The 25,561-nt window shown below is 40.0% G+C and overlaps 2 protein-coding genes across 2 annotated transcripts in view; one reads left to right on the top strand and one right to left on the bottom strand.

Annotated features, from left to right (window-relative positions):
• The first annotated feature begins 5,070 nt into the window (after positions 1-5,070).
• On the top strand, positions 5,071-23,443 carry LOC109477860 (integrator complex subunit 6-A-like). The gene is made up of 20 exons (XM_019779299.1): positions 5,071-6,604; positions 6,695-6,772; positions 9,103-9,252; positions 9,765-9,854; positions 10,322-10,508; positions 12,344-12,466; positions 14,067-14,150; positions 14,647-14,828; positions 15,329-15,481; positions 16,041-16,173; positions 16,618-16,712; positions 17,064-17,174; positions 17,755-17,834; positions 18,032-18,233; positions 18,642-18,705; positions 19,572-19,714; positions 20,240-20,333; positions 20,709-20,852; positions 21,108-21,365; positions 21,738-23,443. Exons 1-20 carry the CDS (start codon positions 6,494-6,496, stop codon positions 21,980-21,982), a joined length of 2,727 nt encoding a protein of 908 aa, XP_019634858.1. The 5' UTR covers positions 5,071-6,493; the 3' UTR covers positions 21,983-23,443.
• Positions 23,444-23,693: 250 nt separating this feature from the next.
• LOC109477839 (CD59A glycoprotein-like) overlaps positions 23,694-25,561 on the bottom strand; it is a 31,834-nt gene continuing 29,966 nt past the window's right edge. Inside the window, exon 3 of the mRNA XM_019779257.1 lies at positions 23,694-25,221. Coding sequence (XP_019634816.1) covers positions 25,015-25,221 — 207 coding nt within the window. The 3' untranslated portion in view covers positions 23,694-25,014. The remainder of the gene's footprint in view (positions 25,222-25,561) is intronic.

Here is a 25,561-nt window from a genome sequence, read left to right as displayed (position 1 = left end):
TTCTGAGTGGTGCAGGTAAAATTTGTCTGGTGCCTGTAATTTTCTATGTTACCTGCACCAGTTGAAGTATGCAGAAAAAAAGGATTTTGAGCTGTGGAAGTGGTATTCTAACTTTGAAATACATATCCCACATGAGAAATTTCTTCAAGTGTTTGACATTCTTTCAACATCAGGAATAAATTGGTCATAAATATGAATTGGTCTTAAAATTTGGTGCCTACAAAATCAAGTAACAGTTGTTATGTTTTGCTGTGACAGGAACCCAAATGAAATTCTGAGCAATAAACTTTTCCAAGAAAAACAGATGACTTGTGATGTATCTGGAGCAGTTAAGCAATCAGAATTGCTTTGTGCCCCCTTTAATTGCATCTTACACATCCACTCTAGATATATGATTAATGACATACCTTTAATGAAACTGCTTTGTTTGCATGATAAGTATGTGTCGAGTGTCGTCTATACTGTATTTGATTATTGTAGTCTACTTGCTTCCTGGTAGTGTTAGGTTTAAAAGAAAGGAGATATGACATGCAGTTGAAATATATGAATTTATCAGGCAACAGAATGAACTTTCATCAGACATCCAGGTATTAAGATACACCAAAAAACAGTCAGTTACTCAAGCAACAGGGTAAGGGTATCTGAACAAGGGTGTCTGATTACACATGTAGGTACCCTTTTAGTCTCTATCAAACAGAACATTTATATTTATGTAAAATTTTGCCAAATACAGGGGCAAGAATTGGTTTAGCCATGAATTCATTTGCGGAAAATTAACCCTTCCGTGGACTGACTCTCCTGGCCAACTATTCTTCCCTTTTTTACCTGAATTCAACAATCCGTACCCCCTAGGAAGGCCCGGTGGAGGCTATACTAGAATCTTATCTAGTTTTATATTTTATCTTGACTGTTTTTTTTGGCATAACTTTCATCAGAGTTTGAGATGTGGATTTGATGGATGACTATATAGTTGAACAATTTACGGCCATTGAAGCATATCTCCTAGTGACACTTCCCAATCACTTATATATTGGTTTCCTTAATTACCCTGTAGCTTCAAGTGTTCAGTGCAAGCTTTGGGAATAACCTTCAAGAAATGTAACAGACCTAAGATTGAATATCCTTTTAGAATCTTGGTGGGAGAGAGGGGAAAGATTTACAATGTACAGGTAGTTACACTTTGGGGAGAACCCTATGTTCTAGCCTCCACCAGGCCTTCCTACAGGGTAAGGATCATAGAATTTGGGAGAAAAGAGAAGAATAATTGGCCAGGAGAGTCAGTCTGCAGGAAGGTTTGTTTCCCCTTTTTTCCCCCATTCTCTCTCCCTTTTCGTTGAAAAAGGTCCTTAGTGTGCTTTATTCAACTTCAAAATAAATCAGTTCAAAACAAGATTGATATTGTGGGTTGGCTAGAAATGTTGGCATGATTCCAGTCCCCACGAAATAAGGAGATGCGATTATAATTCCAACAGTTACGCAGTCATTATGAGCTACAATACTGCAAGGGGTGTGCTACTCCAGATATCAGCATTAGCCGTGAGTCAGATTGATGCGAAACGTTCCTTATATACGATTTATGTTTCGTGCAGAACAGCCTATCAATATCAGAAGCTCTGCCTGTGTAGACGCTATGTTATCTCACAGTCGGGTAGGGCTGGGATACGGCGGGGGAATACCGAATGCAACAAGGTATGCCTCCAGGTGTAGTCGGGTAGAAGCATGGGCACTAAAAAGTGAATTTGTGTATAGGGCTTAGATTTGCATGGCCAAACCTAAGGAAAGCATTCACAGGGGTTTTTAGGGAGGTTTTCAGTTTGGTCTTTCAGGTGGAAATGGATTAATCATTGGGATACAAGTCCTAGCCTGCATTTACCAGGTAGATCCAGGCGAATAAGCAATTTTGATATCAAATCATGATATTTTTGTCAAAGGATTTTTAGGAATAAAACTATATTCACAAATAATGATTCATCTCTGGCACTCACTAGTACTTACACAATGTATCATATGTTCTTTTGTACATTTAAATTCTAGAAAAGAGGCAGGGTATAAAACCAAAATACACAACAGATTGAGCTAATGTTTTATAATAACACTATTCCCAGATTACAAAAATGGGACAAGTTGCATCTTGCTCCTATACACTGATGTCCAAATTATGGATTTTTGTGCGGAAATAAGATGCAAAAAACTCGAAGAAATATACCAGTAGCATTGATCCTTTAGTCTCAAACATACATAGATCACAACTTCCTATTATACATGTATTTTTTCTAAAACTGTAGAACCATTTTTGGCATGATGACAGTATGATAGACTGACTGGGCTTGAAATACTGTGAAAGTAAAATTGGTGCTGCACAGGTATTTCTGATGTCTATACCTGCACCAAATCTGCACTGGTGCATGTACCAGGTTTCTCTAAAAATATAGGTGTATGTATGTGGATTTTTACATGTTGCATTGACTGTTAGTGTTACCATCTTATAGTACTGGTAAGAAGTATAAATTTAAAGAAATAACAGCGTTGGTTTCTGAACAATATTAGTATGATCCACATGCTTCCTAAAGTCTGAGTGGTGCAGGCAAAATTTGTCTGATGCAGGTTATTTTCAGTAAATGCAGGAAAAAGTATTTTGAGCCCTGACTGGCCATCCATGCTCTTGAGAAAAGCCAGACCAGGCCTGCCCTGTGAGCTGATTACATTTAGAAGTGTTGCCCTCGGCCACTTTACAAAATGGATGAGTCCAAAGACTCTAATGCATTTCCATCCCCCTCTGACATACATTAATGTGTCCAGCTGTGATTATAGCCCTCTAATGCTGTGCCAATCCATCTTGTATTTGACATGTGTACATCAGGGTCAGCATATCAACATTATCCTGTTTTAGGCAGTGTCTTCAGAGGATGATTTGAAAATGCTTTGATCATTGAGATGCATATTATTATACTTAGTTATTCATTATCTAAATTACAATGTAGTATACCCTGCTTGGGGATACAATTTAGTCAAGCATCATAGTTTGTGGCAATATTGTACTTCAGCAGGAAAATCGTAAAGAACATCAGGCTAATTTCTGGTATGTCTATAATTTGACATCAGTAAATTGTATGGATATACTATGTACATGTATGTATGTATGGGTTGATGTGTGTTTGTGTATGTGTGCACGTGTGTGGCTCAGCGAGGACATAGGCACTACATTGGTATATGTCATACATACATGTGTGACAAACAATATTGTGATGCAGAACATATAGTGCCGGGTAATATCTACATGTATTCGAACAGGTACATAATGATATATTCCCTGCCTTGTATGTATGACTTACATTTGTCCTGACTAATAACTACTGGGATGGAGTCCAATTCCTTTTCCTGAAGCCAATTCCTTAAATTGATGGACTATGTTGACAGAGATACTAAAATCATGGCACATATACCATTAATTAGACAAGGTGCCCTTTGCCGATGCTTTAGAGTTCTTAGATACTCAATGACAGGTACATACAAGGCTATTTTTGGGGACAAAAAAACAACAACTCCACAAGCCATGATTGTACAGGTATTTTGAATATTTTTGGAAAATGGCATTCTCAGGGTTGGCCCAGACAGCCCCTCCTCCATACATATGCAAATTACCTGACATTTTAGAATAATTTTGTGACACTTACACTCATAAATCTGAATTACACCATACTGTAAATTTGTTAAATAAAGTCTGAAGGTACTGATTTTGCCGCAGGGGGAAAAAGGAGGCATTCGCAGTGTTTGATGTTCGCTGTACGTGAGTGTACTTTATAGTATTGCTGACAGAGAATCTGTACTGTTCACTCTAACTTTACTGTTGTAATGATTTCACTTAAAACCACTAGTACAGCAAATATGTCAACATTTACAGTACTGATCAGCACAAATTGTACTGTTCACCCCACACTGTCAGTCATCCATACTAACTGACCTTGACGTCACCTTGAAGACATTTGAGGAATACACTAATACTTTTCAATGACACTGTAAAGCGACTCATGAGTTGATTGTAATGCCCTTGAACTGGGAGGGTTGAATAGAACGCTAAATGGAGAGTGCTGTTCCTGTACCTTGAGCTGGATGGTTACAATTACAGAGTAAAGCAGATCCTGTAGTTATCTGGGTTGCTGACATTTTGGGACACCTGATGCACATGGTTGAGGTCTGAATTTGGCTAACTAGCTGCAGGGCCTGCCAGGTCATGTTTGGCATGAACATTGTTATCACAGCTAGAAAGGTTCTTCAATGGCCGGGTCAAATCAACAACCTGTTTCAATCTAATAGCCAGCACTGATCAAGCCCAGGGAATTTGGTATAGCCCTGTCTGCATTCCTCTTCCAAAACTACATTTCTGAAATGGTATGTACTACTGTCAAAGAACCAGCCAAGTTCAAACTTAAAGAAATACTTAAGCCTCGAGGCTAAAATCAATGTTAAAACTTGCTGTGCAATGCCTCTCAGCACTAGAACTTCCCACTTGCTGTGAAATACAGGAACCGTGCCCAGTGGTGCAATGTTTATCTCTTCATGTTGTCCAAACATAACAACACCAATGTTGTTTTATGCTTTGTTTTCGCGGTTCACACTGCTCAACCAGGGTTAAATGGTCAACTCAGAATCACCCATGCTCAAGAAGATTGGCAGGTACAGTATACACACATGCAAGAGTAAACAACTACTATTGATCCTGTGATCGTGAGGTTTTCTCTGTAGTTCTGGCAATGTTGGCACAGCCTGGGGGACAAGCAGCACTATGTAAATATGGGTAGCACTGACCTAAGTTTTAGTAGGTGTTATAATATGATGACTCTGTTCACAATGCTAGTTCACAATGCTAGCCACCGGGTATTGCACAAATGCATACTAGTATATTCGGGACCGGCAAAAACCGGTCGTCTTGAACCGATGGTCGTTTTATGGACTTGGTCACTGGACCAAGTTTGACTATGTGTTACAAGACCTGGGGAGGGCCAGTCTTCAAGCACAGATGGACAAGTACAGATAGAAAAAAAACAACTTAGTACTTGTAATGTATTATACATTATAATGAACTCCTTATTTACTTGAAAACTGGACACTTCGTTCTCCGTGAATTAAAGATGGACTTGTGCATTGGACTTGAAAAGGTGCATTGGAGTTACAGTACAGATTTTGACTGTCAATCAATTGCAAACAACAGTGTGCACTGCAATATGTGGCATTATAATCACATTTATGACTTTTAGGATGGTAACTTGTTGGTACAATTTACATAATACATCCTCCCTTGGGTCAGAAACGCCCCCAATGCCATTGCATGTATGTTGCTGTTGAAAACCCAAAATTATCACTGACAGCACCTTTATAATCGACTTTCCTGACAAATTATTCATAACTTGGAAATCAGGTAGCAAGCTGATTTTCTCTCTCGTAAGATTTTTGTGCCCTTTCCATTAAGTTTGATAAACATTAGAAGTTCAAATCGTTGAGGTGATTTCTGTGACCAATGATATAATTTTTGTCCATGCGATGACGTATGCAGACACTTCCTCATAATCACTTGTCCTTTGTGTATCATTGGACTCTCACTGCACTTAACGTTAGTAGTAACACCCTTGCGGTACCCCAACCTATGAAATAATACAATAATGCCCTTGGTATGTACGTCCACACAGTCGCTGAGACGGACTGATTCGCCCCTTGGCTAGTGTTCAGTAGCCCGGTAAATCAGCATGCAACGTGCCCTCTGTAAACAAATGCTAAGTAGTGGGTTACACCCATTGACTTCCTCACAGAATCATGAATCGAGTTGTGTCATTTCTGTCACAAAGTCAAGCAACAGGGAGATATTTTAAGTGTCAGTAGGTTTGCAAGGGTAACTACCTATGAGGCATGCTATTATAAACATGAAAGTTGTGTAAAAGTCACAATTATTATCACGCAGACGTCTCAAAGTCTCATAGAACGTTTACATCGCTGCACACATCGGGACGAAAGAGGACGACAATGGTGGCACAAAGGTTCTTATAGTCTCGCATATTATGGTCTGTATGCAAATTTTTACCGTACATTTCTGAATTCATCCTACACAATATGTTACACTAAAACTGGTACCAGTTTTGCCCTATTTCACCAGAACTTCAAGTAGACTTCAGTAAAGTATTAATTGGCTGCTCTGAGTGTTTGTAGCGGCGACATTTTGTAGGAGATGGCGTATTTTGGCCAATCCGGGGGTGCGACGCAAAGGCATGCAGTTTTACGGTAGCGGTGATCTAACCAATGAGGGCGGTGATGGCGGGAGGATCACGTGACCACCCGTCGTGGCGTGTTGTGCTCGAGCAGGAACAGCAACCAGCCTGCCAGAGGCGCCAGCCATCTTGAGCAGGAGGGGTCTGTGTCGTACCCCTCGCAAACAGGGTGGATTTCTGAGTCAGAGGCGCGGTAGATCGGGGCCCTAGGGCTTCTCCCCCACTCTCTGATAATCATGCCGATCATACTCTTCGTTATAGACACATCTGCGTCAATGAATCAACGTACGTACATGGGCACGACACTACTGGACGTAGCAAAGGGCGCAGTGGAAACCTTTCTAAAGGTAAACACCGACGTGATTGGTCGTATTTCTGATTTTTATTCCACCATAGGTTCATTCGACAGTAAAATTCGATTGTCACTTGTGTTGCAGTTGCGCCAGCGGGATCCTGGCTCGAGGGCTGACCGATACATGCTGGTGTCATTTGAAGACCCTCCGGCCGCCATAAAGGTTAGTTTCTTTTGAGTTTTGTTACCGATTCTGGAAGGCTTCTCCGCCCAGTTTCCCCACAGAAGGGTCCCGCAGACAGGAAAGTCGCAAGATCTCCTCCTTACGGGGTTTCCAGGCGGGAAACGACGTCAGAATCAACGGGAAAATCTGGAGCTCTCCTGGCACAGACCGTCCAGCACCGACGACATCTTGATTCCTTCTCCTTTGCAGTGCATTCTGGGTGTAATATTTGCATGTCACATGAGAAAGTTTGCATAAATTATTCAAATAACTGTCTTGAGATCTCTTATCTGAAATATTATTCAGATTCCACTTTCAACAACGGTGGAGTGCTAGAATATTATGTTATCGACGAAAATAAAGGTTTCTAATGTTATTGTTGTAACATTTATTTTTTTACTTCGCAAACAAATCTTAATTCTCTTGTCTGAATTGTCATGAATAATAATGGTAATTTAATGTTGACAATCCAATAACATTCATGGAATTTTTCAGAGTTAGGTAGCAATTTGTAAATTAGTTGTTCCTGATAGATTTGGGAAAACACCATTCTTTTTATTATAATTTTTAATAACAAAACATGAGATCTATAACTAGATATCCTTTGCACTCACACTCACTCACTATCCAGGAAGAAGACATTAAAAAAAAAAAGAAATTAAATATTTCAAATAAAAAGATTGTTAAAGTTGCAGAAATTTTGTTGAAATTTCCGTACAAGATTTTAAAGATGATCGTCTTCAGATTCCTCAGACTTAGGGAATTAGCCTGGAATCCATCTGTTAAGGCTGTGTCTCCGCTCTGTTCCTCTGCTCTGTTCCTCCGCTCTGTGAGGGCAGAGCGGATGAACGGAGCAGAGACACAGCATTCACAGATGGATTACAGGCTATTAGGGAATGGATTTTCTGTGTGTAAAAAATTTTGCGTGTGAAAAACTTGCACATGAAAAAGAAAAGTCCCTGAAATATGTTAGAAAATACCGGGTGTATGCACCAAATTCTTAGGCAGGAAATTGTTGTCCCGTGGTATGATTTTCCATCTGTTTCCTGAAATTTGTGTTTGAAAGTTTGAATCCCTTCGGAATCAGCTAATTTGCATATTTTTACACACAGATTTTTCACACGCAATTTTTTCATGTGCAGATTACCCATCCCCAGACTTACATCAAAACATGTTGTAGGTCATTCTACCGTCAAGCCCCAGACCAAATCTCACACACTCAATTGTAGTAGCCAAGGCTACAGAAAATTATCCGAAGATGAAACTTTGCTGATCATAACTTTTAAAAAAATTGATTGGGAAATTTTACTGCTATATTATTCATACACATTGTTCAATCAATGATTGTTACTGGAAGATCTCTTGGTGCTTGTTATTTTTGAAACATATCCACCAGACAATAACATTTTACCTTATTATGGTGATTATATCTGTATGCCAAACACTGAATGTCTAACAGTCAAAATTCTCAGAAATACAATTGATCCTTAAAACTCTAATTAGTAAGTATGAAAATCACTGTTTATTTCCCAATTACATTTACAAACATGTACATGTACATTGAAGACCCCTTCCTCCATATATACCTTATTGAATTTCAATGGAAGCATGCTGTTACATGCACAGAGTTTTCAGACCATTAATATTATGTTTATGGGGAACAGTCTCGGGCATGATGAAGAGTCTGAATTGTCTGGGGTTTTACATTTGTACGTGATCAGTTTTAGATTAGAAAATGGCATTAGATACTGATTGGTTTAGTGATTTAAAATGATGTTGCGATTTCGATAGATCTGTGTTTCCTACTAGAATCCTAGTAATGTTACATCTTCAACATTATAGCTTACTTATCAAATGTTATAACTGTGGGATGCAATCTTTACACAAAACTAGTTGCCTTTAGTATTAACTTCAGAGTAAGGTTATGCATGTCATATCAGGTATGTTATGTTATGTAAGTTACATGGATTGAATGTTACATCAAGTAGGTTATGTAAATTACATGGATTGAATGAAGAGCTTTTTTTAGGTGCTAACTTTATGAATTATAAATCAGACAAATTCCATGCTGACTAGTATTTATTCAAATGCAGTTGCAGAGATGGAAGATGATTTGTTTTATATTGATGTGTCCAGAAGGTTATTTTTTCGGAACCGTGTGTGTATGTGTCTGTCTGTGAACACAACTCAAGAAGGCTTATGTGGATTGTCTTGATATTTGGTAGGTGGGTAGGTCTTGATGAGACCTTAAAATGATACTTTTGATATGTCATGATCTGCATGTATGCTACAGATGTAGTTTCTGATAAAGTTCATCGTGTTTTACACAGGCTGGGTGGAAGGAGAATCATGTGGCGTTCATGAATGAGTTGAAGAATCTACAGGCCACGGGGATGACCACCATGGGACAGGCTCTCAAACAGGCCTTCGACCTGCTCAACCTGAACAGGCTCGTGTCAGGGATCGACAACTATGGACAGGTCAGTGACACTCAATATCAGGTTTAGTGTCTGTTGTTCCCTGTCTTCCGAAGGCTAGACGTGTTACATCAATGGCATATTATGCTGAGGCTTGCTGGCAGCCCGTCGTTTGCCTCTATCCTGTTGATTGATGTTAAGTGCCTTTCCTTTAAGGACACAATATGTACATCCAGCCAGGAATGACAGGAATCCAACTGTGACTTCTCAATCCTGTGTCTATATATAACCTAACCATTCAGTCATCAAAGCCAACATTTGCAATTTGCAGTACTTTATTGTAGAAACAACAGATTTTGTAGTTTATATACAAACAATGAAATACTGAGACAGATGATATAACTCGACTATTCTGAAACCAAGCACCACCAGTATCCCAGATAAGTACATTGGATGACCCCTATGTTTGAAAATATCTCTATACAAAAATGTATTACAGAAACCATTAAGATAGCATTCTCTTTTAGAAAGTGATGTGACATGCTATGTTCTGTGTTTGATCTGTCCTTGTGTAGGGAAGGAACCCATTTTTCCTGGAGCCTGCCATGGTTGTGACGATCACAGACGGCAGTAAACTCACCAGCAGCAGTGGGGTACAAGAGGAGGTAAGAGTACTGCCAGGGTTTGAAATCCTTTTTTCTGTATAACTGTACTGTCTGTATAGCCGGTATAACTGCTCCTCGGCATATAACACACCAGGTTTGCAGGCAAATGGCGTAGCAGCAGCTGGTTACATTACACCAAACGACTTTGTTACACCTACATGTAGCCTTTGAAGATCTACTAGTAACTCTAGTTATGATGTCCCAACTGAACTTGGTGGCAGCGAGTTCCACTCTGAGAAATAAACCACTTCTAGGAAAAATTTAAGTGGTTTATCTTGCTTTGGATGACTGAAGATGGTAGGATTCCAACCTGTTACCTTACAGTCATCTGTATCTGTATAGTACATTGATGAAACATACTGACTTCACAGGCACACAGTGCCGCAGCAGCTGCATGGCTATGTTACCTCAATCCTTGGTTGATAACTCTGGCACTTAAAGGCATGTCCTCTTCCCTCCTGTCTCAGTTGACACTGCCGATGAACTCCCAGCTGCCCGGTGGCGAGCTGACCAAAGAACCATTCCGGTGGGACCAGCGGCTGTTCTCGCTGGTGCTGCGCATCCCGGGGGTCGCCTGCCGCGTTCAGGAGCCACCGCAAGGGGTCATTCCAATGGACGAGTCACCGATTTCTGTTCTGTGTGAGATCACAGGAGGTGAGTGGAGAGATCTCTGTTCTGTGTGAGATCACAGTGGGGAGTGGAGGGATCCCTGTTCTGTTTGAGATCACAGGTGGTGAGTGGAGAGATCTCTGTTCTGTGTGAGATCACAGGAGGTGAGTAGAAAAATCTCTGTTCTGTGTGAGATCACAGTGGGGAGTGGAGGGATTCCTGTTCTGTGTGAGATCACAGGAGGTGAGTGGAGAGATCTCTGTTCTGTGTGAGATCACAGGAGGTGAGTGGAAAAATCTCTGTTCTGTGTGAAATCACAGGTGGTGAGTGGAAAAATCTCTGTTGTGTGTGAGATCACAGGAGGTGAGTGGAGAGATCTCTGTTCTGTGTGAAATCACAGTGGGGAGTGGAGGATCTCTGTTCTGTGTGAAATCACAGGTGGTGAGTGGAGAGATCCCTGTTCTGTGTAAGATAATCTTATACATGTACTTTAGAAGTGCTCTCCAAAAGTGCTGTTCTGAAATGCTGTCAAGCGACATATTCCAGCATCAGATTCACCTTGTTGATGCTGTTCTTGATTGTACAATATACGGTTGTTAACCTTGCGGATTCATGATTATGTGGGCGTTTTATTCCCATTAGTGTAGTTATAGCCCTTCAAAATGCTCTTTGAAGTAAACCCTTCATGTGCACAGCAGTCAAGAAGATTACATCACTCATCGTGATCTACCTTCCCTAGGACAATGTTGTGTATACTAGTAGTATAGTGGATTCACTCCTCAAGCTAACCAATGTCTAGCACACCACAGTTGTTACTCAATAAGACATCTGGAGCTGTACTATTACTTTAGGATAATGTTGTTAAGAATTTGATTCCAAGTTGTTTCCAAATGACATTTTTGTCCCCTACTGTACAAATGTACATTGTGTTGCTTATAATTATATCACTGATTCTATTTTTGTACAATCTAAAATTAAGTGGGTAAATTTTGCTACAATAGAACATCTTTTGATGACATAAAAAATATAGACTATGATTTAATATAGACTTTTTAGAAATGATTTGATGTGTCAGAAACTTAGCCAGCTACAGCATCAAGCAACAAGCTGCAAAAGCCTTAAAAAATCTCTCCTTTCACTTTAGTTTCTCTGTCTCCTTCAGTGAAGGGTTAGGCTTCTTTTCACTTCAACATGGAAAATATTGAATACTTTGAATGGTACATGACGTGACACATTCTTTACTACACTCGTTGTTTATGCCACGGTTCGATTCTAAATTGGTTTTCAGGTGGGACTGAGAGCATGATTATATCTAATGAGAGAATCCCATACCAATTCAGAGCCACAAACACAAAGGATGTGTAGTCCTTGGCAATGCTAATTGCTGCTTGAAACATGTGCTGTATTCTTCTTGTCTGTCTTTCAATGACAGCGTGCCTGCAATTTTGATTGTAATGTCGTCAGTGACCCTTGTAAAAGTAGTGTAGGACATCTGGCTTCACTGATGCTGTTGCCAAGGCCTAGGAAAAAATGTTGTGTTTGCAGTTTTCCAACTTATTCTCTTTTTTTGCCAATAAATTGGTATGCTGACAAGGTCATAAGCTTTTCGATCCGTTGTCTGAAGATCAAATATTGCAATGAGATGTTATTTCACTGTAGAAACTTTGGGTGATTCCAGTTTGAAAGCCATATACATATTGTTACTTTTTTCAATTTGAAGAAGCAATCAATTTTTGCCATTCTAGAAAATACAATGGTTCACCATGATTTATTGCTAAGACTAACAATGTACTAGTACGGATTTGATGCAACTTAAGCATCTGGAAGGTTAACATTGTTGAAAAGTCTCACTATTTTCGTCCCGCTGTTTTGTTGTCCAGGCCGTTCCTACACCGTGGCATCTCAGAAGACCTTGCACCAGTGTCTGGACTCCCTGTCCATGAAGGTACAGAGCGGTGTGGTGCTGCATTTTGAGAAGATCGGTCCTGATCCAGATCCCAATGGTAAACACACCAATCTCACTTTCTTCTGTCTTTCCATACACCTTTATTCTGGCCAGCTTGAAATTTTTTTGTTTGATGTAAATTGTGGGTCAAGAGGCATACTGCCCTAGGAATATATTGAAACCTTGACCCTCTAAAATGCTACCGGTATTTCCTGCATTTTGAGGGGCTAAATTTTGCTGTCAGACTAAGCTTAATGACATCTCTGTCCATATCTTTACAATCTTCTTCCATCAGAGATGACAGATTGTGCAAAATTTTTGTCTGTCATGAGCAGCAAAAATTCTGTGAAATGATGGAAAGACAGATGCTGGCCATACACAATTAATTATACATCGATGAATGGTTTTGTTAAGGTGGAATTTGCCTCTCAAAATGCAATAAGTATAAATTAAAAAATTTTCCTAAAATTACAAAAAATAGGACGCATGCGATCAAAGTACCTGGTTGATTATTTTGTGTTTGCAGTGACAATAGCATAATAAGAAAAATAGCCAATACATAACGTTCCCTAGACAGGTTGCACTCGTGACATGTTAACGGTAAGATAATCCTGTAAATTGTAGACAATTTCCTGTCCACCTACGCTGTGTACTCGTATACAATGTCAGCCCCCTGTTGTGTCATTTGTAAAGCGTAATACATGTAACAAAACGCGTCAGAGATTATCTTTCATTTGCTTTGCGTACAGTGTTCGGTTCTAAATTTCCTGTCTACCCCATCCGTACTTCAGTTTAAAGCTCATGAATGGACAACCAACTGATTCTGATTGAAGAACAGCTTGAGGTTTCAGAATAATAATAAGTTCTGATACATTAGCTGTGCCTCCACAGTTCTAGCCATGCACAGAAACTTTGGCAGTAATCTCACTCAAAACTTATGCTGCGTCATAATCAATATTTCCTTCAGGAACTATGTTTTAACTCACGATTTATCATCATCTTCCTTTTACGCTCGAGAAAGCCGCACACCAAGAAGTCTTGACAAGGAACTCATCCTGTCAACATTCCTTAAAGATTTGTCATCTTGCCTGAAGGAGCTTTATTGCGTCGCCCATCATTTGGAGCAAGCCCAAGTGCACTTTGTGTTATCAGATGTGCTTTATACATACAGTGTGCTGACACAGGATTTTCCCAGATTAGAGCTTACCTTACTTAAGGGTTATTTTTGGAAATGTGTGAGAAACTCTCAGAAGTTTTATACATGTATGTCACGTAACTGCCAGTTTATTTTTTCAACATCTTCCTTTTACTCAGTATCCATTTACTATTTATCCTTTTCTTTTACCTGTAGTAAGTCATATTTGGGTCCAATTGGAAGAAGGGAAAATGTGTTTAACTAGTATTTAGTTTATTGGTCTCTTCTCTTTCTCACTGCCACAAGCACTTAACAGTGATTGAATTATCTAAAAATCAACTTGCATTTCGAAATAAGAAAAAAAAGGAATGTTTAGTGGCCAATATTGGCATAGCGAGAACATAACATGACATGTTACGGTGACCCAAAAAATGGAACATTGACACATATTTTTATTTTCTAAAACTACAGTTGTACAAATTATACATTATGAATAATTTTTTGCTTGTACGTTTTATACTAGGTAATGGACAGAACCATACAGAGACAGAAGGAACCATGAATGGAATCATCAGTGCAGACTTGACACACCTGAGGGCTGAGAAAGGTAAGAAACCTTCAAAGTTCAATCTGTAACATTTTGCTTGCAAATGATAGGGCTTGAAATCCTGGGTGCATACAATGTATGTACCTTAGTGCATGTAGAATTAGGGTTGTGCAGGTATTTCTGATGTCTACCTGCACTGGTCCGTGCACTGGGTTTTTATACACAAATGTAGGTGTATGTGGATTTTTCTTTTTAGTGTGTTTTTTATACAGGACTCAAAATCCTTGTTTCTGCATACCTGCACTGGTGCTGGTAACACAAAAAAAAATTACCTGCCCCAGACACATTTTACCTGTTCTGCTCATAACTTAGGAAGTTCAGAAACCATTTCTGTTATTTCCTTATGTATATTTCATAGGTGGTGACAGTCAATGTAAATCCACATACACATGTATGAACCCAGTACATAGACAGGTGAAATACCTGCACAGCTCCAATTTTACCTGCACTAACCAGGTGGTATTTGGAGCCCTAATTTTCCTGTGTTTCTGTCCAGATTTGCAGGAGAACAACAAGAGTCTCCAGCGTGCCAACGCACCCTCCCCCCTCCCCACCAACACAGCCTGGCACAGCTGCCACAAACTCATCTACGTACGGCCCAACCCAAAGACAGGCATTCCCATGGGACACTGGCCCATCCCTGAGGCTTTCTGGCCAGACAGCAATGCACCCACACTGGTCAGTCTAGTCCTTATGGATCTGGTGTATCAACTCGAGTCTGGTGTATCAACTCGAGTAGTAAATGACGTGTGTATGTGTATGAGGTAGTGAGTATGTGTGTGTTTGTGTTTGTGTGTCCATGTATGTTTGTGAGTGTGTGTGTTTGTGTGTCCATGTATGTTTGCGACTGTGAGTGTGTGTGTTTTTGTGTGTGTATCTGTGTGCCTGAATGTGTGTGTGTACATAGTATGTGTATGGAGAAAGAGTTAACTTCACACAGAATATCTTTGTATGCTCATTACAACTAGAACAAATTCAATGTACCTTATCTCAGCCTCTGCTGGCTTAGTTTCCACTGTCTATTTCCATTTTGTTTTTGTTTCTCACACATGACTATGTACAATGTAATTCAGTCCTTTTCACTTCCAATGATATTAATTTCACACATTTGAACCAGGTTGTAAGAAAAATCACAACTGAAAAAATTAAATTAAAATGTTTTTTTTTCTATTTTGCAGTTGCCGAGGAATGCCCACCCGATGGTGAAGTTCACCTGCACCAACAGTGAGCCCATGGTGATCGACAACCTGCCGTTTGACAAGTATGAACTTGAGCCTTCGCCGCTCACACAGTTCATCTTGGAGAGGAAGTCACCCACTACATGTTGGCAGGTAGGGAAGGGTGAAATACTGTACTTCACTATGTCTTTATGTTCATGGTAGCAAGAGTTCGTGGTCCGAGAAAAATGGAGATGTTCACGGAACTACTGGTGGCAGGTGCTGAAAAAAAGAGAGTCAACAAATTATTTGTTAATGTTAATGATAAGCTTACGGTCAGAAATGACCACGAAAACCACAAACTTAAAAGTACCACAATAAAATTATAGTACTTCCATAACATACTCAAACAAACTTGAAGACCATTTGACACCAATAACACGCAAAATACTGTAGTTCCTGAAAATAGACAAATGTGATAGGTATTATTCAATGAACACAGACATTTGGAGGGGTGAAATATTGCCATAGCAAACTCAAACAAACTTTTGGGAAGAAAGCAGTGTTTACAGACCATGTGACAATAGGGAACAGTCCGTAACACTAATCTTTAAATATTGTTTACCTGGATGTCTGACCTTCATCTTTAGCCATATGTTGTATCAAATGTTCACCTAATGTTCTTGACTTGATGACTTTGGAGCTCTTACTATGACCCTATTGTGTTGTGCAGTGTTTTGTGCCCAGTAGTGGCCGGTACAGTGACATCGGACATCCATTTGGGTACCTGAAGGCCAGTATGAGTATGACATGTGTCAATCTCTTCATCATGCCCTACAACTACCCAGTACTACTGCCACTTCTGGGTAGGTTGTTTTTGTTTGTATTGCATGAATTTATTAAAGGGGCACTATGTTACATTTTTGCTTCAAAAATTGAAGTATTCAAATTGAAAAAAATCTGTTTGTGATTATAATCTACTTCCTTTTTTTAATTTAACATATTTGTGGAATCTCATTTCTGACATTTATTGTTGGTGCTAAAACAGCCCACAGGAGGTGCGCTCAGTTTGTGGTGCCACCTCAAACTGCAAGAATGTAAACAAACATAACTGACAGTTGTGTTTTTAACTTTTAAACACACTTGTAAGGTGTCATATTTTGGCACTTCCACTTCCTGAACAGCACTTATTTGCATATGGGCTGATTCAACCTATTTTGTAAGGGAAAGGGCAGAAAATTGAATTATTGCATCATCCAGAATTCCAGATGTACACAATGCAGCTTTAACTTGTCTTCCTATTTTCCCAGATGAGTTGTTTAAGGTGCACAAGTTGAAGCCCAATGCAAAGTGGAGAACAGCATTCGACAACTATCTAAAGAGCATGCCTAGCTACTACATGGGTGTAAGTATAATTTTCCCTATATGTACCTGAATAAAGCACAATGATACCAAGCAATGACAGAAACTCCTATATTGCACAAGTACTTTATTGTGTTGCTTCCAGTGATTTTATGTTTGAATTACATTAAGTTGCTGCAAATACATTTGTTTCTTGAACTACTTCCAAGTCATTTAGTGGTGGAAGGAATGTATAATTTTTAATTGTATATTGCATATTGTTATTAAGTTCATTTCTGACACTTGTATCGATGCATTGTTTGTATGTATAGTGTTGTAGAAGACCTTACGAAAGGCACTGTAATAATTGTGTTGTGCCAGTATAGATGATCAATTTTATTCTATTATTTTCCAGCCGTTGAAAGCAGCCCTGCGGAGGATGGGGGCTCCCCAGTTAATCCCAGATCACCTGGACATGTGTCTGTCTTACAGTGTCATCTCCTACCTCAAGAAGCTAAAGCAACAGGTACTGGTGGTGTCTTGTTTAGTCCTCACTTAAACATGCATCTGTCCTCGTAAATTACAAGTACAAATATTCCTATTTCCCTCAGACAGTCTGGGATTGGAACGCACTTCCTCAGGTCATAACAGAAATTACAGAGCCTGACAACTTCAAGGAAGCCGTACTCTTACACCTGAGGAAACAATAAGGGTGCAACACACTCCCCCCTGTGCGTCTTACCCCAACAGAGGGGTGTTGCACAGTATCATCTCAAGAACAAGAAGAACAAATTGTCAGTCCAAGAACTGTCTGTTACCATAGTGTTGGAGGCTGTGATGACTGATTTCCTTAGTGATAAAGAATCCTAAGCTGCTATTGGTAGTTCTGGGTATGGGAATGGTTCTTTCAAGTTACTTCCTTTAGGGTACACATGTAAATAAAGATTAGTTCTATTGCCCAGTGCAGTCAGTATTGCCCTTAAGAAGGCAGAATAAGGACTACCAAAATGTTTCCAGGAAATAATGTTGTTATTGATAATATTATGATACAATATAGTGAACCTAATTATATGTATTTTAGTAACGTTCTTCATTTTCATTTCCAGGCCAAGTTGGAGAGTGACAGAATAATAGCTTCAGTAGGAAAGAAACCTCCACAAGACAGCATCATTAGAGTTGTACCAAGGTGGGTATTTAAACCTAGGGCTCAGAATACTTTTTTCTGTGTATGCATCTACATGTACCTGTACTGGTACAGGATAACATTGAAAATCTCCTGCACCAGACATATTTTAACCTTTTTGATGACAGCAAATTTAAACCTTTTTTACATGGTTATCTTTGGATGGCAGCTAGTTTAACCCTTTTTCCCCTCCCCCTCAGGTCCACCCCAGCCTCGCCTGCCCTGCGTACAGACTTCCAGCAGGTTCTCCAGTCCATCACAGGAGAGTCGCCGCTCCCCGCGCCCATCCGCACCGACGCCACCGAGTTCCCCGGCTTCTCCATCGCAGTGGCGGACTGGGAGCTCAGGACGCAGAGCTACCGCAACCCTTTCGACATCCCGCGGGCGGGCCTGCTTGACCAGGTCTGCTACACTTGTAACCAGTGTTCTAGCCAGCATGAAATATTTGTCTGTCACCTCCATTGTTTTAATGTTTACCGAAGGAAAACATATTGTTTTTGCTCTGTTTCTTCCTTTTCTTCTCCAAACAATGACCTCTGACCTGACCAATGACATGATTTGTTGACATCTGTCACCATGGTGACTGGTGTTTGGTTACATAATGTTGCAATTTCATAGTCTGCTCTGCTCTTGTCACCATATACTAGTAGTACATGTATATGTGAATGTGTTTGAGTAAGAATTAACAGAGCAGACCATGTCCGAAGGTAAACATAATGCATTTGCTTTGCAACTGTTACTTCTCTAGTCAGTTGACTGGTGATGTCAGATTGTGTGAATACTTAATAAACCAATTGTCATCATCCTCAGGTGCAGAGAATGAGGAGGAACCTCATGCAGACTTCCCTGGCTCACATCAAGTTTGTTGATGAAGGTGGGAATGTTGTTATAAAAGATATAAAATACAGTAAGGCCACACCAATTTAATTTGTTGGTTCTCGGATTTTTTCAGAAAAAATTTGAAGCGACAGGGCGAAAAAAAAAAAACAGGTCTAGGCATCCTATTATAGCCCCAAATGCTACAATATGAGCCAGGAAGTCAACAAAAAAGGCTGGGTTAAAATTTAAAGAATAAATTTTGAACTTTTAATCAAACCACTGCATTGATGGAAAAACGGAAAAACTGTAACAACTAGGAAGAAAAGGAATTTCCTCAACTGTTGGGGGCAAAATATGAGCATTTTTGAGTTGATTCAGAACCAGAATCTTTTTTTTTTTTGCAAATCAGAAAAAAATGAAGAGGCGAATCCGAGAACCAACAAATTAAATTGGTGTGGCCTAAAGGGTAAAAGTTGTAGGACTACACAAAAGACTGTACTTGAAGCAAACAAAAAATGATTAAATTATGAACAGATTGCTTACAAGTGTGTCAATGAAGGTAATGTTTTTAGTGTTACTGGTGTCCTATAGTCTATACGAAGGGCTTGAAATACTGGGTGCATATGCAGGTTAGTGCAGATAAAATTGGTGCTGGTATTTCTGATGTCTACTTGCAACTAACCTGCACTGGTACTTATACTAGGTTTATATATATGATGTATGTGGATTTTTATTTGCTACATTGACTGTTACTACAATGTACCTCTGAGGAAATAATGACAATGGTTTCTGAACAGTTTTTAGTATGATCCATACTAAGGTAATTTTCAATGTTATCTGCACCAGTGCAGGTATGCAGAAAAAGTAATTCGAGCCGTGCTTTAAGCCATGTGCTGACATGATCTCCCTGTGTTATTCCAGACCAACTCCACAGCATTCCTGTACAGCAGATGGGGAACTACCAGGAGTACCTGAAGAAACAACCCCAGCCGCTCAGGGAGGTGGAGCCACAGCCGGTCAGACTCCACACCTTCGGCAACCCCTTCAAACTGTCCAAGGACATGGTGAGGGAGACATGTTTTTATTACCTTCGCCAAGAAGGTTATGTTTTCAGTAGTGTTTGTGTGTGTCTGTCTCTAAACACGATAACTTTAGAAGGTTGGGATGTATTGTCTTGATATTCGGTAGATGGGTTGATGAAACATGGAAATGATTGGGTTATGGTACAAGAAGTATAAGTCGATTAACGGTTGATGTTGATCATGACATACATACATACAAACACAGACTTGTATTATGTGCAAAATATTTAATGGTAAATGATGAAATACTTAGTCTAGTAATGCAAACGAATGGAATATGAAATTTGATAAAAGTATTGTATCACTACGGTATTGTTTCAACTGTGAAGTTGACAGGCTCTTCATACTGCAAAATTAAGTCAGTCAAAGCATAAACTACTGGTACATTAATACAGATATAGCTGATGCATGCACATGATTTCATGCAGTTCACCCGCAATATGCTAGGGGTCTCTTTTACCTCAGGTAAGAAGTTGAATGGTAACGTTGCTTGTTTCCCTTCTGCAGAGCATGATGGTAGACGAGGCAGATGTGGATAACCTACTCCAGGGTCAGCAGGGGAAGAACAAGAGACAGATGGACTCACCCCCAGGGTCTCCAGGTAAGGGGACATCTTTTTGAAGTTCTAGCAGTCTAGCAGTTCTAGCCATCTTCTGTTTTCCGTCATTTTTCAGAATTTCAACACTCATGACGGACAGAAATTTTGCCCAATCCGTCATCTTAGACAGACAAAAATCGGCATGTAAAGATATGCAAAGATATGTAAAGTAGGCTACCAGCAAAATTTGCTGTCCTTCACGTCCTGTTTTAAAGACATTATCACCTTTCCAGCAGCTTGCATATGCATGAATCCACCACAACAGTTGGATTTAAACTCCCAACCTCTTAGTCCAGAGGCAGAGTGACTATCCACTGGAGCACCAATGCTATGGTTATAAAACAGAGATCTGTAAGGGTGTCCTTTGTTTTATCACAGGGCCACCGGGGAAGCGTGCTCGGTCCTTGTCACCTGGCCCCTACAGAAGACCCCAGTCCACCGCAAACGAAGCTAGCCAGAAGGACAACCAAAAAAGACCAGCTTCAGCACCGCCTAATGTAGGAAAACCAGCAGCAAACTCAGGTATGAGACCATATCATTCCAACCTTTGCTGTTCAGGTATATAAAAACTCAGGTGTGAGACTGTAGCATTTTTTTCAGGTACAAAAACTTCTTTGGAAATTTCTTTTTAGGAATATGTCTTGCAATTTTAGGTACATGTATATGTGTAAACTTGGGTATGGGACCATATTCATAAACTACTTTTGTGTATGTTTGAGATGAAATTGAACAATTTTCACTTGAAGGCTTCTAATACTCCTGTCTTTTGTGACAAAGAAGTAGATATGAAAAACTTGGATGGTTCCGTGAACGAGAAAATGGATACAGAGGCCGTTCCGAACATGGACCTGACAAACCACCTAAACGGGGACAAAGGGAACCAGTCCAGGAACCCGGGGAACAACCCGGGCCTCCATGACGGGAGAAACGCCGGGAAGAAAAGGACACCGTCTCCCGGGGATCTGCAGAAGGTGGAGAGAGAAAACGCCAAGCTGAAGACGGCCATCTTCAGGGAACTCAGGAGGCCAGGAAGACGTGAGTGGTTTGGGCTTTTGTTTTTGTTTTTATTCCAACATGTAATGACTAGATGTGGTGATGACGGCACACTCAAGTTTTATTTTTGTCCCACCACCAACACAATACAGTGCTCATTTTCACCTGAGTCAAGTGAGTCATGTTAAGTGCCTTTTTCTCAAGGGCACAAGATCTGTGGCATGGCACGGTTCGAACCCGGGACCTCTTGGTTCTGGGTCAAGCACACTACCGTTACGCCACATGACCCCGCTAGGCTTTTGTTTGTCTCTTTGGAGATGAACCGACAGGGGCATTAGCTGGTAGAGTGCTTGCTAAATGCATTCAGAAAGTCACTGTTTTTCAGCTCTTAACTGTTCCCTGTGTTGTTTCCAGATGACGATGCGATCCTGGCCCTGTTGGAGCAGGTTGACGGACCGTTGCCCCTCAGACTGGCCCTGCTGGACGATGTCATTCAGGAGGCCGCGCGGTTCAAAAGGAGAGTCCTCATAGACGTGCTGCAATCCTTCCGCAAACAGACCACCAAAATGAACAGGCCGCGGAAAGTACACGGACACAAGCGAACAGACAGTAGCTCCAGTGTATCCAGTACTAGTTCAGCGACCGGGATAAGTAGATAGCACCAACTATTATAAGTGTGTAGGGGCTGTTTCACTTTCAAGAAGTCTTTGTGACAAGATCAGAACAGTTTTTCAAACTCCCTGCCTTTCACATAACCTGCATTCTTATTATGTTTCAAATTTTGTCTTTTTTTTTCGTTAATGGTTGTATGATTCACCCCCATACTATATATTACAACCTAAGTTTTTAACAGCATTTCTCAGGCATCCTTCATTCCCATACATAACTGATCTGATTTTAACTTGAAAGTGGAATAGCTCAAAAGGACTGGACTAATCCATTTTTACAGTGGACCAAGGGACGTAAAGGAACATGTAAAAAATGGACTGTCCAGTTTTGGTGTTTGTGGCAATGTTGTGTTCACGACAGCTCAGAACAGTTTTCAGTGTCCTTACCAAAACAACTTGTCTTCTTTCCTCTGTCTTGAACCAAAATTGAGTTCTCAACATATCAGGTTGAGTTTGGATCATCATATTGTGCAAGAATGATATCTGATAGTATACAACATAAAAGGTACATATCAGGTGCAATTTTTGATATGCAGGGTATGTTTTTGGAAAGGAAAAACGCTGTGGACATGAAAGCAAGTTGAGCTGATATAATTGTTGTGAGGGAATGTGTGTACGATGGTGGACTCTTCAGTGAAACGCTTGTTGCAGCTACATCTACCATCAGCACACAGACCCTCCCATTGTGTTTAGTTATAGATTGAAGGGAGGGCAACTCTTGCAGAATAATAGCTAGCTAAACATGTTCCCAGTCTACCCAGTCCTTTTTCATTGCTCATACTGACTTCTGCATGTGCTCTTTTTGTGTTGAAAACTAGTACAAATTGTTGTGTCTACAAACTAGTTCTATTTGCATGTGAAAGGCTATGTCGGCCATATTTGATCTGGGGCTGTCTGTTTATGCAGTGCCTCTGTGAGCTGCTAGGTGGTGTTTCCACAATACTGTACCATATTCGGCACAGAGCTCACCAAAATGTATCATGCATAAAAAAAGCAGGATGTGGAAGCCAGTAGGAATGAAAGAGCTGGCAAAGCTGGGCATGTGTTTACTTGATACAGAAGTGCACAGAATCTTCCAAAATCTTCGACGTGATGTCCAGATTTCTCCTTTTTTTCCCTGAATTTTTTTTCCAAATTGGCAGCTATTGAAGTGCAAAAGTACTATCCTTCGAATTCTGTGCATTTTGCTAAATGCAAGATACTTGCCTTCCCTTCAACAAAGCACCCTCTGTTGTGTCTAAACTGTTATAATGTACAGTGCAGTAATAAGACAAGTTTGAAGTTGTTAGTCTGTTCATCACTACATGTATGTACAACTACACCACACAGACTATACATGTACATAGTTCGGGCAAGTTTATTCATGTTCAGAGAATTTATATTTTTGTTCAAATGGAAACAGAGAGTCTATTTTTGTCGCCTGTACATTATGAAAATAAAAATGTAAAAGCACCAAGTCTTGATGATGGGCCTTGCTTATTCCATAAACATTATAATTTGATACATCAATAAAGGTTTGACATCCAGGTGATAAGATCAGTTACAAATCCAAAAATCAAGCAACTGGATATGATTTTGGAAACAGCCCACTACCATTTGTCAGTGACACGTGAGATTTCAAGATCCACAGGTTTAATTGATATTTTTGCTTAATTGATTTTAAATGAGTAAGGAGACAACAACAGCAAGAATAACACTCAAACTTTATTACATCAGCAAGTACATACACTGTGGTACATAACATTATATCAAAAGGCTGATATTAGACATAAAACGTCATGTAGTTCATTTTTAACTATTCAGGAACAACAGCTAATAGTTAAAGAGCTGTGAATAGGTGTGATTCCATACAACACACTTCATCACAGAGGGTATCTTGTTTTTTACTTGGAACGTTTGACGTTTCGCTTCCAAAGTCACGAATAGGTGGAAGGAAAACATAGTTTTTTCTTTGTTTCTTCTTTTCCAAACACACAAGGTCAATGACTTGGACCAGACGTCTGTCACCATGGTAACAGTTGCTGGTCTTAGGGTTTGGTGTTGGGTTACATTATGTAGCAGGACAGCTGGAGGGGCTGGTCACCATACACTAGTATTTTTAGGCTAGTCTACGTAAACATTATACATGTTATTTGCAAATGTTGCCTTTTATAGTCAAAGTTTTTGAGAATTCAAAACGAATTCTGAAAGAATTATTATAGGCCTACAATGTATCTGTTCTTATGCTTTCTTTCATAACGCACCACATCTAAGCTTGTTCAACAAGACAGTCATAGAAAGTTCAATATACATCATATCATTATACATAGCTTCTACAAAACTATATCAATTATTCACACATTTGGCACGTCATTCACATCCCAAGACCAAATATACATCAACTGCAGCGTCACAGCAAAAATTGTGTATGCAGTCAAGTTGAAATCTAAAGACCTTAGTAACTTACATTAGAATTTCATAGCACATTTGATTCACAACCGGCACCTGGCATATCATGTTTTCTGAGTCAGTATATGTTACATTCATCCACTTCAATACTTCTTTAACTACACTGGTAGAGTTCTGAGGACGGAGTTACAATGTTTAGATACATACAGACAACGTTAACAGGCGACACTGATCGTTACTCAAGTGCGTCACCTTGCGAGAATATGTCGAACTGTAGACAGCCACTTATTACAAGTCCTGATACTGATACTGCAGCTGAGTGACGGGACTGAAAGCACAAGGCTGCAATGTCCCTAAATTTGAAACTAGAGTATGTAGATTTTCCTCTGGCAATGATGAGCGTATACCCACGCAATATTTCATAGGGACCGGATCAAATACTCTGAAGCGAGTCCCCCATAGTTGTACATCATGTGGGAATTTATTATATTACGCTCAAAACAAGTATGCACCTTTTAATATCGCAGCTGCAGCACGTCGTTCGATTCTTGAATATCAACTAGAAACTGTGGCCACAACTTCACCAACACATTAATATAACGGATAGTTTTCAAGATTTTTAATATGCCCCACTGTCAGACATCCAGTCCGCAGCTAGTGACGAGGAGCACCGTCAAAGCCAGACATGTGGTGAACAGCACACTGTGCGACAGCGCCCTCTGCTGGCCGTTGGACCTATTGCAGAGGTTCCCCTCGCAGCAGTAAGTGCACTTCCGGGGCGGCCGTTCGCAGTCGTGGTTGAGGGACTCGCCTTTTCGGCAACGGATGGTGTTGGAACAACCCTAGAGAAAACATACGTAATACATCAAGTTTGAGACATCGTTTACTTTAATAGAAAAAAAACCTGTAATCTATCCGATCATCGTTTTGGAAATGTACAAAGCAGCCACAAAATATATGCCGTAAATTGAAAAAAAGGAAAACGATACTTAAGTCATAGAATGCCAAAATCAATTCTAGATCACTAGAAACGAGAGAAATGTCATGAAATGAAAAGGAAGAGTCTATTACTCGCCATTTGTCCAACCTTCATGACCACGTCGATTTCATGATAAAGACAACTTTTTTTGCCAAACTTTTTTTTTATTCGTACGCTCACATCAGTTTTGCATTGAGGGTTCC

Source organism: Branchiostoma belcheri, unplaced genomic scaffold, assembly GCF_001625305.1.
Source record: "Branchiostoma belcheri isolate BF01 breed outbred unplaced genomic scaffold, Haploidv18h27 scaffold41, whole genome shotgun sequence".
Lineage (NCBI taxonomy): Eukaryota > Metazoa > Chordata > Leptocardii > Amphioxiformes > Branchiostomatidae > Branchiostoma > Branchiostoma belcheri.
This window is presented reverse-complemented; position numbering and strand designations above follow the sequence as displayed.

Coding starts and splice junctions, on each gene's coding strand:
- LOC109477860 (XM_019779299.1), top strand. CDS start 6,494: ATGCCGATCATACTCTTCGTTATAGACACATCTGCGTCAATGAATCAA. Junction 9,855..10,321: donor GCAGTGGGGTACAAGAGGAG/GTAAGAGTACTG, acceptor CTCCTGTCTCAG/TTGACACTGCCGATGAACTC. Junction 19,715..20,239: donor TCAAACTGTCCAAGGACATG/GTGAGGGAGACA, acceptor TCCCTTCTGCAG/AGCATGATGGTAGACGAGGC.